We start from the raw sequence: 14945 nt of genomic DNA on the forward strand, positions 1-14945 counted from the left end.
TCCTGGTTTGTCCCTCCTCATTAGACACCCTCTGTTCAGTCCTGTCACCAGACCATTGCCTAGGCTGTCCCCTGCACTGAAACTGTCCTTCCTCTTCTCTCCTGTCTACCTATGCGCTACTCATGTTCCAAAGCTCAGATCTCCCTGCTCGCTCACAGAAGCTTTTCGTGATTACCCTAATCCCTTCTTCCCAGCTGAGAGCAAGTCCTGCCGGTCACAGACCCTATTACAATCTATGAGCAATCTTGTCAGGATTCATTTGTTTATTTGGCAAATATTTATTATGCCCCCTACTCTGTCTGGGTCCTGTGCTGGGTGTAGGAGTACAGTCACATCTGTTCCCTGGATTCCCTGGAGCTGATGTTCTCTGTGGGGAGAAGACAATGTAGCAAGTCCAGAGTGTCAGATGGTGATGTCACAGGCAGGAAACAAAGCAGAGAAAGGGGAGGGAGGGTTATCATTTTCCATCAGGTGGTCAGGCTCCATTGAGAAAGTAACTTTTGAACAAAGTCCTGATGAAAGTGATGGGTTGAGCCACGTGGACCCAGGGATGATAAGCCAGTGCAAGAGTCCTGAGGTGGGAGTGTACCTGACACATTCTTATTTAAGGAACAGTGAGAAGGCCAGTGTGGCTGGAGCAGAGGGAGCCAGGGGAGGGTGGTGGGAGTGGAGGCCGAGGGGTGTTGGCCAGATCACTGGAACGAAGCGGGTATGAGATGTTACTGAGGCGGTAGTAAGAAGTCACATGTATGTATTCAGTGGCAGCTCAGCATTGAGCTCTGACATGAATTAATAGTTCATGGAGTCTTCCCTCCCCCATCACAGCAAGTATATTATTATGATTATTTTATAACTGAGGCCACAGAGTCTTGGAGAGGTGGTGTGACTCCTGTGAGATCTCCCAGCTTGGAGCTGGCAGGGCCTGGACTCACCCCTAGATATGCCTGACCCTGGGAAAAGCCCTGAGCTGCCTGGTTCAGAGTTTCAAAACCAGGCCTCTGGCAGATGCCAGGCAGACTGAGAGCACTGATGGGGTTTTTCAGGCACAGGTTGGGTTGGGCTAGGTGGGAGGGTGTGATCCCTGGTTTCCTTCTTTCTCTGTCCCACCCTGGGGTAGCCATGGCCCTTGGGCAGGGGGTCTGGGAGTGAGGAGCGGGCAAGAGGCTCTAGTAAGGGGGTCCATGTGTGGGTTCTGTACCAGGACAGAGACATCTCTGACAGGGTGGAGGGGCTTGAAAAAGAAGCTCTCTTCCAGACCCTCAACGTGGAGGCCCCCTGACATTAAGGCTTTTCCAACTTTGAGTGCTCCCCTCCCAGGGAGGCCCCGATCAGAAATGGAGTTCAATCTGGTAGAGGTGGCATGGGCTGAGGACTGCTCAGTCAAAACATGGAAGCACCAGTGTTGGTTATGCAGGCTGTGCCAGTGGTGGATCCTGGGCTATCTACATGGTGTTGGCAGAGTTGACTTCTTTGCATTTTTATGGTGAGTAAATGACTAAGAGGAAGTGGGGCATCCCCAGCGCCCTCTCCCTGATGGGTAAGGACAGCAGACAGAGGGATTTGGAAAGATAGGGAGGATGAATAAACTCTTCCAGTGCCTCTTACTTTTAGCAAAACTGACATTTTACAGAAGGATTTCTCTAAATTCAGTTTTGCAGATTATGAACTCTAGACCAGGAGTATTCTATAGCTAAAATCGACACAAACAAAACAAAACACACTACTCAACAACAAGAATGAATGAACCTTTATGTGTAATAGATACAGTTTTCTGTATTTAATTTTTTTCTTCCTTAACTTTTTTCACTTTAAATGTTTGGCCAGTAGGCAAAAGAATATCTGAATAAGATGCAAATGTTGGTGGGAAGGATTAAAAACTGTCCTTTGAAAAGTGTTGAACAATTTCGGGGTGTGGGTGAGTGATACTACACTTGTTTTAAGGAAATTTCATAGTGTCAAATGCACCTGAACATTTCTAACACACAGGAACCAATTTTATGCCAAATCACAGTGAAGATGGAATTAAATGTATCTATCTCCTGTATCTGGCCCCAGAACTTCCAGGTCCAAAGAAGAGACTCCTCCATATTCCTGCTCCAGCCACATGCCAATTTCTGAGTTCACTGAATTGGCCTCTGGTTTGCAGGTCCAGGTACACACCATCTTAGGTCTCAGGATGTTCTAAGAAACCTCAGGGCCTGGCCAGATCCTAATCGACAATGGAGTATGGCCAATCCAATCTGCCCAGGGGAAGTGATGGAAGATTGCCAAATCTTGCAATCATCCAGTCCAGGTCAGGTCCAGGCTGGGACGATGTTCACAGTGAGGCGGGGTAGAGGAAAGGTCTAGAGACAGCAAAAAGTGAGCAGGGACGACCTCTGGTGGCCAGGGCCCTGAATTGTCTCCTTTTTTTTTTAAACAACGGCTTCCCAGGGCTGAAGGGTCCTGAGAGGGCCAGGCTGCGTCACACTATTAGAAATGGGAAACTTGAGGCCCACAGAACAGGGTTAATTTTCCCGAGGTCACACTGCAAATCAGGGTAAGAACTGAGACTAGAACCCAGATCTCTACACTTTGAGGATGTGATTCCAAAGGACTAGTGTTCTTTTAAATCGACACTTGTTTTAAGCGCTTTCGGAGGAGCGAACCATTTAAAGAATTCCGGAAGGACGAATAATTGGCTCTTAATGGGGTACTGAAAGAAAAGCTGGCCTAGCGGGCGCTTTAAGAGACACTTAAACGACAAGCCACGTTCCTCCACTTCCGGGATCCTTAAAGTGTTTACTTCGGGTGGTTAATCACGGCCCCATCCCAGGCCATCCTGGGAAATGTAGTCCCACCCACCCCCAATACAAGGATGTGGTCGTCTTCGAACTGCATTTCCCAGAAGGCTGTGCTCGCCGTTTCTTTAGCCGGGCTACGGGTCGGTAGAGCGAACCCCTCATCCTGGGCTTTTTAATTTCTCAGGGGGAATGAGTGACGGTGGACAGAGGCCTTTGGCGGCGCCGTCCGTAGGCTGCTGGGCCTGGTGGAGCTGGGCGCGGAGGCTATGGAGGCGGTCATACAGCGCTCCTTCCGGTCGGGGGACAAAAAGTCGAGGCGCCGCGTCTCCTTTAATCGCGGTGGGCGGGGCGCGGCGAAGCGACCCGCGTTGCTATTGGCGGCGGTTAGGGGCGCGGAAACTGAACGGGCGGCAACGGCAGCCGCTGCTTCCTCCGGCTCCTCAGGCGTCCTGGGCACCCCCGGCCTCACCATGGCCGCGCCCTGCCCGGTAAGTTCCTGCCGGCGGCGGCCGCCCGGGACTTGGTCTCCCCTCGGGGACAGTGGGACTCTGGCCGGACCCCGGGTTCCAAGCCGGTCCTCTCCGGCCACAGTTTACCGTCTATGCAGGAGGCGCCGGGTCGGGGCACCTAGTGAGCGCCTCCTACGTGCCAGGCCTTGTGCGTGGCTAACAAACCATTTTCTACCCCGACGATTTGCATCCTAGAGGAGTCACTAGTACTGCCCGACTGGAAGTGTGACGTGGGGCCAGCGCCGGGCCTCTCTGGCCTAAGTCTCGTTATCCTAAGCAGTGGATGGCTTTTGAGGGTGCACTCAGCTTCGACTGGTGGGAGCAGCGGGATCTCTGCTTGCCTGAGACGTCCCAGGCCTGCAGTGTGACCTGGACCAGGCAGCCCCCTCTGAGTGCCAGGTCCTGTCAGAGGCAGAGGGGAGCACTTCAAAGCCCCTTGTTTTGAGAGATTATTTTGAATTTGCCTGGCCTTCTGACTGGGTTGAAAGTCAGGGAGGCTGGGTGGTGGCTTATTGGCTTTCTTAGGTGTAAGGGCACTTGAGCAGAGGGCCCAGACTAGGAGCCAGGCCTTTGATCCCTAATCTGGTGTTCTCCCCCACCTCAATATATACTCCACCTTTTGGGGGAGATGAGGAACGAGCAAGCCTTTGGGATTGGAGGAGAGGGTGTTGGGAGATTTCAGGGGTTCCCTGGTTAGGCGTGGATCTGCACTTGCCTTTAGAGGCGGGTACTGTTTTACTTTTGTTCTTCCAAGAAGCTCAGGTGGAGCAGTTGCTGCTCTATTGGGGGCCCTCCCCCAGCTGCCACTCCTCTTGTTGAAAGAAGGACTCTGGCAGGTGTGTTGGGGGTGGAGCTGGGCACAGAGACATAGAGGTTTTGTTCCGGTTACAGCTCTCTGGAGTGGCAGTGGCCTTGCTCTCCCCCAAGGACATTTTCCTCCCAAGAGGAGGCTTTGCTGGGCTCCCTGGTGCACCCAAAGTGCTTCTTTGAGGTTTCTGATGTTTGGGAAAGGGAGAGATGTTTGCATGGCTGGGATATAACTCTTCAAGTGCTGAGACATGAGTTGCTGTTGGATGGGGGAAGTCTCTGGAATATTATCTCCACGTCTTCCTAAGCCACTGCTCCTCTGATGCTGGGTGGAGTGGAAATAGTGGTAAAGCCGTGGGGGGCCTGTTCCAGGGCTGACCTTCGGATTGACTGGCCAGTCCACAGTGGCATTAAGGGTATGGGATCTGATTCCTGAGACAGGGATGCTGAAAGTCACCATTTTCTCCTCTTGGGTCTTTTGAAAAATAACTTTTATTATTCATGCACCATAAAATTCACCCCTTTGAAGTGTAAAATTCATTGGTTTTCTATTACACTCACAATATTGTGCAACCATCACTATCTCTGTCCAGAACATTAAAAAAAATTTTGTGTGTGTGTGGGAGGTTCCAGAACATTTTTGACACCCCAAAGAGAAACCCATGCTCATTAAGCAGTCTCTCCCCTTCCTCTCCTCGCTCCCTCCATCCCTGTCAGCCACTAACCTATTTTCTGTCTCTATAGATTTGCCAGTTCTGGACATTTCATATAAATGGAATCAGACAGAATGTGTCCTTTGGTTTCTGGCTTCTTTCACTTAGCATAATGTTTTCAAGTTTCATCCATGTTGTCGCATGTATCAGTACTTCATCCCTTTTTATGATTAAATAATAATCTGTTGTGTGGCTATATACCACGTTTTGTTTATCCATTATCTGTTGATGGACATTAGGATTTACTCACTTTTGGGCTATTATGAATAATATTGCTATGAACATTAGTGTACAAGTTTTTGTGTGAAGATGCTTTCAACTTCTTATGCGTATTTACCTAGAATTGCTGGGTCCCCACTTGATAACTCTGTTTAACTTTTTAAGCAACTACCAAAATGTTTTCTACAGTGACTGCTTTTCCTTTTTTTTTTTTTTTTTTAAATTGTTTTGTCTACTCTGGCTGTTCTGGCTGTCTTACGTTTCATGTGAATTTTAGAATCAGCTTGTCAAATTTCTGCAAAAAAAAAAAAGGCACCTAAGATTTTGATAGGAATTCTGTTGACTCTGTAGATCAATTTAGTAAATATTGCATCTTAACAGTATTAAGTTTTCTAAACTATGTATGTGGGATGTTTTTCCATTTATCTAGGTCTTTTAATATTTCTTTCAATGATGTTTTTTAATTTTCACCTTGTAAGTCTTACATTTCTTTTGTCAAGTTATTCCTAAATATTTTGCTCTTTTTTATATATTTTAAATGGAATTGTTACCATACTTTTATTTTTCACATTGTTGATTGCTGGTGTACTTGATTATTGTATATTGATTATGTATCCTGTAACCTTGCTAAACTTGTTTGTTACTTTTTTAGTGATTCCTTAGGATTTTCTGTATACAAGATCATGCCTTGAGCATTTTTAAACCTTCCTGGCTATTATAGGAAGAGTCTTGGACGTGGGGAAGCCCCTTCCTCATTCAGGCTTCACACATTTGACCCTGGCTCTCTCCCAGGAGGACCCCTCGCTGGAGAGGCATTTTAAGGGCCACCGAGATGCTGTTACCTGTGTGGACTTCAGTCTCAACACAAAGCATCTGGGTAAGAGAAGGCATCTTGTTGTTATGCCACTTGTTAGGCACTGAGTTATGAGCTGAGCTAGTCTAATTTCTACCTGGGAGGTGTGGCGTGTGGGGAATAGGGTGCCGTAGGAACCCAGGTGCTTTATCTAGACCTACATCCTGCTTGAGCCAGCAGTCTCTCTGGGCGCTGGGCTTTGTGAGCTCCATTCTGCATGTAGAGTGTGAGGCTCAGAGAGGTTGGGGGCCTTGCTAAGGTCACACAGCCTTTCAGGGTGGGACCAGGTTCTGGGCTTTTCCATGTACACCCTACCTACCTCTTGGGTCTGGCCTGCAGTATGGGCTTTAAATAGTGGCTCTTTTTCCTTTGGGTCTTTATTGGCTCTGTTGGCCACAGTAATGTGGGCACACCTTCTTGTTGAAGATGCCCACCAGTGGGAAAGGTGTGGAGCAGAGATGGGTACTCCTCTCCTCTCACTGCCCTTGTGCTACAGCTGAGGCCCCCCTGCTGGGCCCCCTGTGGGTTCAACAAACTGTCATGGCTGCAGCTTTCTTGTTTCTATGGACGAGGCTCCCTCTTCAGTCAAGGTCCCCACCAGAGGCTGCTGGTCTCATGATGCGCTGTAGATTAAAAGGAAACTGAAATCATTTTTGGTCTGTTTTGGGGGACCTCCTCTAGGCTTTTGATGGGTCCTCTTAATGGTAAAAAGCCCATTAGATTGAGCTGGTTTCCCAGTTTTAGGAGGACTCGCTCTATAGGGCCTCAGCATATGTCTTTGGGGAGACCTGGGGCCCTCAGTTGCAGCTCAGGGCTGGCATGTGAAGGGCATCTCTGGTCTGGTTCCTGTGTGGGCCTGCTGCTTGGAGAGCTGGCAGACCGTAGTCTTTCCGAACTCCTCTCTGCAGTTACTGGAGGTGGGGAAGGCGGAGCCAAACTGTCACGCATGTTTCCCTGCTGCTCCCCCTGCCCCAGCGTCCTGGTGGAGGCTCCAGGCCCCCTAGAGCCGAGGGTCCTAGTGTCCCCTCTCTCCTCAGCCAGTGGCTCCATGGACTCGTGCCTCATGGTGTGGCACATGAAGCCCCAGTCACGTGCCTACCGATTCACCGGCCACAAGGACTCTGTCACCTGTGTGAACTTCTCCCCTTCGGGACACCTGCTTGCCTCAGGCTCCCGTGACAAGACTGTCCGCATCTGGGTACCCAATGTGTGAGTTACAGACTTTTGAGGGGCTTGTTCAAGTCTGGGCCCTGGTGCCAGACTGGTTACAGGGGGACATCTCCCTCACTTCCAAGGACGAGCTATAGGAAGGTGAGGCTTCGGCTGCAGCCCTCCCCTCAGGGTCACCAGGGAGTCTGGGCTGACCTCAGCCATCCTGGAAGGGATTCCACTGATGCTGCTCGCCCAGGAGTGAGGCAGGCTGGGGGTTCTGCTCTTGTAGGGGAGGCTCTGACCTCCCTTTCTGGGACTGGGGAACTCAGGCTGGGATTGACTTTGGGAGGGGTACTGAAGGGTGGGGAGAGCTTCCATGTGCCCTTATGTTGCTGTTTGGGGTGTGAGGGTTTCCTGACTCTGGGTACCCCTCCCTGCAGCAAAGGCGAGTCAACCGTGTTTCGTGCACACACGGCCACAGTGAGGAGCGTGCATTTCTGCAGTGATGGCCAGTCCTTTGTGACAGCCTCCGACGACAAGACAGTCAAGGTGTGGTCAACTCATCGCCAGAAATTCCTATTCTCCCTGAGCCAGCACATCAACTGGGTCCGCTGTGCCAGGTGAGTGTGGCCCTGCCTGGAGACTGTTGGAGGAACCCGGGGGGTTGGGGGACACAGGGGAGCTGCCAGGTGCCGGCATCATGACCCTGGGCCAGTTACTTAGCCCCTCTTTAATATTCCTGAGCCCAAATCCCTTATCTGTGAATAAGAATGATAATCGTCCTTATGTTGTGAATTGGCAAAGCTTCGTTGAGCTGATGCATGATGAGTGAGTTAGTTCCTTGCCAGACATTGTTGACCCCCAACATCTGTGCAGAAGCAGCCCAAGGTGCATCATCAGGGGCCACTTACTAGCAGTAGCCACAACAACAGTAAGATAATTTCAGTACCACTGCTAGATTTTTTTTTTTTAATTCCTCATGGCAGTCCTGCAAGTCGGTGACATCATTGCCATTTTGCAGATGAGGAAACTGAGGCTCAGAACAGTGCAGTATCTTGCCCTGGGGCACATAGTAAGTGGCAGAGCTGGGGTTTGAAGCTGAGTCTCTGGCACAAAGTCTTACCTACTTTCTTCTGGGGTCAGAGGTCCAATGGGGACTGTTGAGGTGTGTTCTGGGGACCTGTTCCTCTGTCCCAGGAGGTCCCTGATTGCTCTGAGAGGCCTCACCATTGGGCTGCTGAGAACAGGAGGGGCCTGGCCAGAAAACATGTGTCAAGCCCACACCAGGCCTTTGAGGGTGGGTCTCTCAGAACCGCCACACCTTTTTGTTGGCAGGTTGTGTCTTGATGACCCATTCACAGAGGCAGATGTAGACTCAAGGGACCTGGGACTGCGATAAGGATGCTGTTGGTGGGCTTTGGGGCACGTTGATGTTAATAGCACCAGCACGTGTTGCCGTGTGCAGTGCTGGGGGCCTTGTGTATGGCACTACTGCTTACCTGCTTACCTCCTTACCCATCTTGCAGAGAGGAAGGCACTCGCCCAGGATCACTCAGTGTCAGAGCAGGTCACGTGGCTTCAGCTGGTTCCTGGGGTCAGGTGGTGGGCAACGCAGGAAGGGTGGCCGTGGCAGACGGTGTGGGGTGCCCTGATGTCTGTCAGTCGGTGGTGTGACCCATGCCATGCCCGGTCAGGTTCTCCCCCGATGGGCGGCTCATCGTGTCCGCCAGTGACGACAAGACGGTCAAGCTGTGGGACAAGAGCAGCCGGGAATGTGTCCACTCATACTGTGAGCATGGCGGGTGAGTCCCCAGACCCGGTCCTCCACCTGTAGGCATTCGAGGAAAGCACAGATCTGGGCTCGATGAGGCCCTTAGTGGCCTCAGGTGGTGGCAGCTGGAACCTGCAGCCATATCTCTGCTGCTCTCTGTCTCAGCATCCCCTCCCGTGTGGCTGGAAGGTTTGGCCTTATCCCCATTCCTACAAACGATCGGAATGCTTAACCTCAAGGCTTGCCATTCCTGGGGCCTCTCTTCCCTTTACTTACTGTTTTACAGAATTGTGACATGTCTGTCTGAAAGTTGTACCCAGAACCCAAAAAGATGTTAACATGTTCTCCATGGTGATGGCTTTATAAATGAAAGGCTAATCTGGTTCTTGTAATGGATGGTGGCTGTTCACTTTGTGCCACATCATTGAGAGAGGGAGGAGCCTGCCTCTGAGCAGGGACTTCCTGATCTGGGTTCCTAAATGAACCCCAACTTCTGCCCCCTGTTGGGCTGGGAGCCTAGGTAAGGGCTCCCCCTGAGAGCTGGCTATGATGCCAGCCTGGTGTCACATCTGTATATATTGAGGCCCCTGGCCTGACTCCTGGATAAGGTGAGCCAGTGGCCCTGCCACCCTGTTGGCCCTTCACATCTGGCCCTCAGCTGGCAGGGCCTGCCCTGCCTCTGGCTCTGGTTGGGGCGTCAGCTGTCAGTGAAAGCCCTCGAGTGGCCAGCTGACCTTTGGTCTGAAGGCCACTTTCTCTGCTTGTATTTTGAAGTTGATGCTGGGACTTGCTCCCTGGTGAGTCCACCTCAGGTCACTGCTAGGTATTGTTCTCACCCTCTCCTTCATGCTCTCCCTCGGCCACCAGGTAAAGAAACAGGGCAAAAGGGAAGTATTCTGGGCTGAGGGAACAACGTGAGCAGATGTGCAGAGAGGGGGACGTGTTGGATGTTTTAGGGTCTGTTCTGATCCAGGGCAGACCTCCTACAGCACGTGGCGGCCCTTGTCTCTCCAGCTTTGTCACCTACGTGGACTTCCACCCCAGCGGCACGTGCATCGCTGCTGCCGGCATGGACAACACAGTGAAGGTGTGGGATGTGCGGACGCACCGGCTCCTGCAGCATTATCAGTGTGAGTGTCCCGGAGCAGCTGTGCTGGGGCTGTGTTGCACCAGGCATGTAGCTCATGGCTGTGGTGCCTGAATGGGCTTGAGAATGGATGGGAGGAGTCCTGGGTCTGTTGGGATCTCCAGGGTGGGTAGTCTATGGCGTAGCTGTCCTGGAATCTTGGCTGGGAGATGGAGCATGGTGCTACCTGGAATCTACCGAGCCCTTTGCTGCCCACTGATGAGGTGTCAGAGTCTCACGCACACTGCGTGCCCGATGTGGGGCCCTTGATGTCTCTCTCACCAGGCCTTCTCTTGAGGGGCACTTCTTGGGGGCTGCCCATGCCAGTCACCTCCCCCTGTAATGGAAGCTCTGCCTTCCAGGGCCAACGTGACAACCCTTGATGTGTGGTGAAGGGGGCAGGTCTGTCAAAAGAGGTCAGTGTTGGCCACCTCTGGTTCTATGGTGTCCTCCACAGGTGTGGAGCCATGAGCTGTATGAAGGGTCGATTTTGTTTGGGGGCCAGGCTCAGGAGCCACCCCCAGGTTGTGTCCCCTTGTTTAATTGTAGCCTTGATAGGCAGGGCCTTGGGCAGTCGACATGGGCTGGTATCAGGCTCCAGGAGGGAGGTGGCGGGGGTGAGGGAGACTTGGCTCTGATTAGGATGAGAGAGCTGGAGGGACGGGGGTAGGGGGCTGGCCTCAGAGCAGGTGTGACTGGGCAGAGCCATAACTCACCCTGGTTGTGGGATGGGGCCCAGGAAGGGAGCTGGTAAGGGGCTGCAAGAGGAACTGGGAGTTGTGCAGCAGGCCAAATGGGTGGGCAGGCCTGTGGGCTCAGGGCTGCCACCAGGGAAGGTCAGGGCTGGAGTTGTTTGAAGAACTGTAGTTGTTGACTTGGGACTAAATTTAAAGTCCATGGCCCATTTACACAATTCACACCTGAAAACGGGAAGGATGTATCTGGACAAAAGTGTGGGGCTTAGGGTTCAGAGCTCTCCACTCGACACCCCCAACAAGCCCTTCCTAGCTGATTCTTAGACGTTTGAGGATGGCACTTTCTTGGGGTAACCAGGGGAACAGACCTTCAAAGAAGGGGGAGTGTATCCTGGTCTTAAAAAGCACATGATGGGAGGTGCCTCTGCAGCCAGCTTCAGCATTCCTAGCTGGGTTACTTGAATTCTCTGGGCCCCCTGGGACAATGATAAAGCCTGTTTCATAGGTGGTGTTGGGAGGGTAATGAGTTGGTCTCTGTCATGAACTGAATGCCTCACACAAAGTGGGATCCAGGTGCATTGTTAGTGGCAATGACTAACAGATGCCAAGTCTCAGTCCTGGCTGGAGTCTGCAGGACTGCTCTCAGCAAGGCTGGCCGGGTTGGTCAAGGCCTGCAGTACCGTACACCACCACCAGGCGGCCAGCTACAAGAACTGGTTCTTTCCTCAACTAGGGAGCCCTGAGGTTTGTCACTGACGTTGTTTCAGACAGAGGCTTGGAGAACAGAGCAGCAGCGGGGGCTGCTCTCTACTTGGAGACCACGCCTCTCCCTTTCCTCCTTCAGTCTTAGAGGGCTTTCTCCTCCTGTTCTGGGCCAGGCCTGAGATGGAGACTGGCTACATCTGCATAGTTGACTAGGGGAAGGTGGGAGGCACAGAGGAGTGCTGGGCCAGAAGGCCGCCTCTGAGTGTGGGGTCAGGAGGGAGGGTTTGGGCAGGGAGAGGTGGGGAGGGAGGGTCAGGGTATTACAATCCACATGAGGAGTATAACAGAGTTCTGGGTATGTGGCTTGTACCACGTAAGGCTTGACACTGGGAGGAGAGAATCTCTAGGTGACCTTGGGAGAGGCCAGGCCTACCTCTGATGGTTGGGAGCCTGGGTCTGGTGTTGGCGGGGTGCAGCCACAGGTACCCACTGGGGAGGGCCTTGAATGCCATGCCTTAGCCCAGGGTTCCAAAGTTGTAGCCTGACTGGAAGTGCTGGGAGAGGAGGGAAGGGGTGAGGGGCATCTGAGAGGACAGCAATGCTGAGAGCCCGCTTGGGTAGGAAGCCACATACCTGGGTGACTTGTGGGCAGGCTGTCCATGCTCGATGTCCCGTGAGGGCTGTGCATCAGCGTGGGCAGGGGTCAGCGTGGGCAAACCCAGGGGATGGGTTTTGGAGATTGAATAGAAGCAGAAGCTGATGCTATGGAGTAGAGGGGCCAGCTGGGGTGTGAGGAAGGCTAAGGCCATATCCTGCATCCCTGTAATTGAGGGGCCATGGAAGAAAAGGTCCATAAAGCTGCCAGAGTGAGGGGTGGGAGCCCCTTCTCCTGGCAATGGAGGGCTGAGGAGAGCAGAGCCAGGGTAGTGAAGGATTGAGGGTGTCTCACAAAGAGAGTGGTCAGGAGGTGGAGTGACGCAGAGCAGTAGGGGAGAGGTCCCTGGAGTTCTTGAGTGAGCAGGCTTTGTGGGCGGTAGGGAAGAGACAGTGCCAGGGAGGTGGTGAGTGGACTCAGATAGCATCAGAAGTTGAGTCCTGAGGGGCCCTGAGGTGCAGGAGATTGACAGGCTCCGCAGAGAGATTTGAGTCTGTTTTTGCAGCTGTCCTTTCCTCTTGTGACAGAGCTACTCAGCGAGCCTGCAGCATCTTATTCCTAAGCCACCCTTCATGGAAACCAGAGGTTTCAGGGGGCCTGGAATACTCCCTCTGAGCTCCCTGCCCGATGCATGGCACACGATGGGTATTCAAAAGGCAGCAAACTCATCCCACCACCTCTGGGCTCCCTCTCCGGGGCTCAAGGAGAGCCTGGCAGATCGGAGCTCTGGCTGGGGGCACACCTTCACCCTCTTTGCTGCTAGAGGGGCCTGGTCAGGTGGGCTCAGTCCAGTGGCTCCCCTAGAGAGCCCCAAGTAGCTGCTGTCCTCTGACCATCCACCCCTCCAGCCAAGAGGTGCAGGGGGATCTCTTTGGAGGCTGATACCCCAAGAAGGGGTATCCCAGCCCCCTGGCAGTGGACACTGAGCTGTTTTTTGTCCTTGATCCCTTGGAAACCCAGGGGGAAGTTTTTAAGGACAGTGACATCCAGTGCCTCCCCTGACTGTGCTTTGGGTGCACAAGGCTGTCGGGCTCTTCAGAGAGAAACTGATTCATGATATTGCAGTGTGTGGCTGGCCCACCCAGCCTGCCCATGTCCAGCTGCCCATGGTCTTGCTCCATGGAGGGCACTTCTGGTCCCATGTTGGGTTGTAGGAATCACTTTGGGCTCCAGCAGGCAGCTGGCACCATTTGTCTCAGGCAAGGAGATTTTTTGCTCCAGCCTGTCAGTGCAGCGAACAGTTCTGATTTCCCAATTCAGCAAGGAGTTGGTGGGGCTCCGGGAGCCCTGGAAGTGCCAGTCCCCACGGAGGAGCCCACATTAAGGCTGTTCAGACATCTGAGCAGCAGCCTTGTCCCTTAATGTGCCGTGTGGTTCACAGGCACGTGAGGGCCCATTTTCCAGGGACAGGCCTGAGTGGTCAGCATTTCACAGGTGGGGTCACACAGCTAGGAAGCCATGAGTCTGGGTTTCCACCTGAGGGCCTCTGAGTCTGGTGTTTTCTCCACCATCCCAAGCTGGGTTCCTTACACCGTGTTGATTCTAGTCGCGTACTTGCCTGAGGCCCCTGGGACGACTTGGCTTGGTTCTCTCCAGAAACTCCATTTAGAGCTCTGAGTCCAAGACTCTCTGTCTACTGGTCCTTAGGACACCCCTGGACCCCCACCTTGCCCCAGACATGATCATGGAGGGTTTTAAAGCCACTCTGCAGCCAGCAGGGCAGGCCTGCATCCTTTTTGGTGTTTTGAGACCAAAAAGATTGATTGGGAGGCAGTGCAGTGTCCCACCTGATCTGGCCAAGTCACTGGCTCTTTCTCACCATCCCTAAGTGGGTGTTTATGTGACGTTTGCGAGGAGGAGTGTTTTGAGGGTTATGCTGCTGGTGTCAGTGCATCTTCATTGTGTGAACCCATAGCCCACAGCTTCTGTGTCACTGGTAATACCCATTGTGCATCATGAGAAGCCACCCTGAGCGGAGTGAGCTGAGCCCCTCGTGGTGGGGACTGCCGTGGGGATCCACCCTGGTGTGGCCTGCTCCAGAAATGTACCTCTTCCTGGAGCACCGGGGGTTTCTCTGGGCTCCTTGGTCAGTTTGAAGCCCATCAGGCAGTGGGCCAGATTTGCTGAGGGCTTCTACAGGCAGAGGTGTGCACACAGCGTAGATTGTGGGTACCAGGTCTCTCCTTAGGCCACCTGTGGCCCACAGGCAGTGGTCCATTCCTGGTACTTGGGGGCAAGGTCTACAACCTCCCTGGCATCCTGGTCATCTGTAGAATCTTTTTTTTTTTTTTTCCTCTGTAGACTTTTTAAAATTTGGCATACAGCACAATTCTTCAGTCATGCATGAACATACATATATTCATTTTCATATTCTTTTTTACCGTGAGCTACTACAGAATATTGAATATATTTCCCTGTGCTATACAGTGTAAACTTGTTTACCTATTTTGTATATACCAGTCAGTATCTTCAAATTTCAAACTCCCAGTTTATCCCTTCCCACCCCGCTCCCCTCTGGCAACCACAAGTCTGTATTCTATGTCTGTGAGTCTGTTTTCTATGTCTGTGAGTCTGTTTCTGTTTTACATAGAAGTTCATTTGTCTTGTTTTTTTAGATTCCACATATGAGTGATACATGGTATTTTTCTTTTTCTGGCTAAGTTCACTTAGAATGACATTCTCCAGGGCCATCCATGTTGCTGCAAATGGCATTATTTTATCATTTTTTATGGCTGAGTAATATTCCATTGTGTAAATATACCACAACTTCTTTATCCAGTCACCTGTCAATGGACATTTAGGTTGTTTCCATGTCTTGGCTATTGTAAATACTGCTGCTATGAACATTGGGGTGCGGGTGTCTTTTTGAATTAGGGTTCCCTCTGGATATATACCCAGGAGTGGGATTACTGGGTCATATGGTAAGTCTATTTTCAGGCTTTTGAGGACTCTCCATA

General features: G+C 52.1%; 1 protein-coding gene across 2 annotated transcripts in view; it reads left to right on the forward strand.

Moving 5' to 3' along the window:
- The first annotated feature begins 2881 nt into the window (after positions 1 to 2881).
- Positions 2882 to 14945, forward strand: part of POC1A (POC1 centriolar protein A) — a 67027-nt gene continuing 54963 nt past the window's right edge. The window contains exons 1-6 of one of the 2 annotated variants that reach the window (XM_010985393.3): positions 2882 to 3271; positions 5824 to 5908; positions 6922 to 7093; positions 7477 to 7656; positions 8731 to 8838; positions 9822 to 9937. In XM_010985393.3, the coding sequence (XP_010983695.2) occupies positions 3050 to 3271; positions 5824 to 5908; positions 6922 to 7093; positions 7477 to 7656; positions 8731 to 8838; positions 9822 to 9937 (883 nt within the window). In that variant the 5' untranslated portion in view covers positions 2882 to 3049. Of the gene's footprint in view, positions 3272 to 5752; positions 5909 to 6921; positions 7094 to 7476; positions 7657 to 8730; positions 8839 to 9821; positions 9938 to 14945 lie in introns of both variants that reach the window. The other variant, XM_031470463.2, reaches the window with a different exon arrangement.

Source organism: Camelus dromedarius, chromosome 17 (assembly GCF_036321535.1).
Source record: "Camelus dromedarius isolate mCamDro1 chromosome 17, mCamDro1.pat, whole genome shotgun sequence".
Taxonomy (NCBI): Eukaryota; Metazoa; Chordata; class Mammalia; order Artiodactyla; family Camelidae; genus Camelus; species Camelus dromedarius.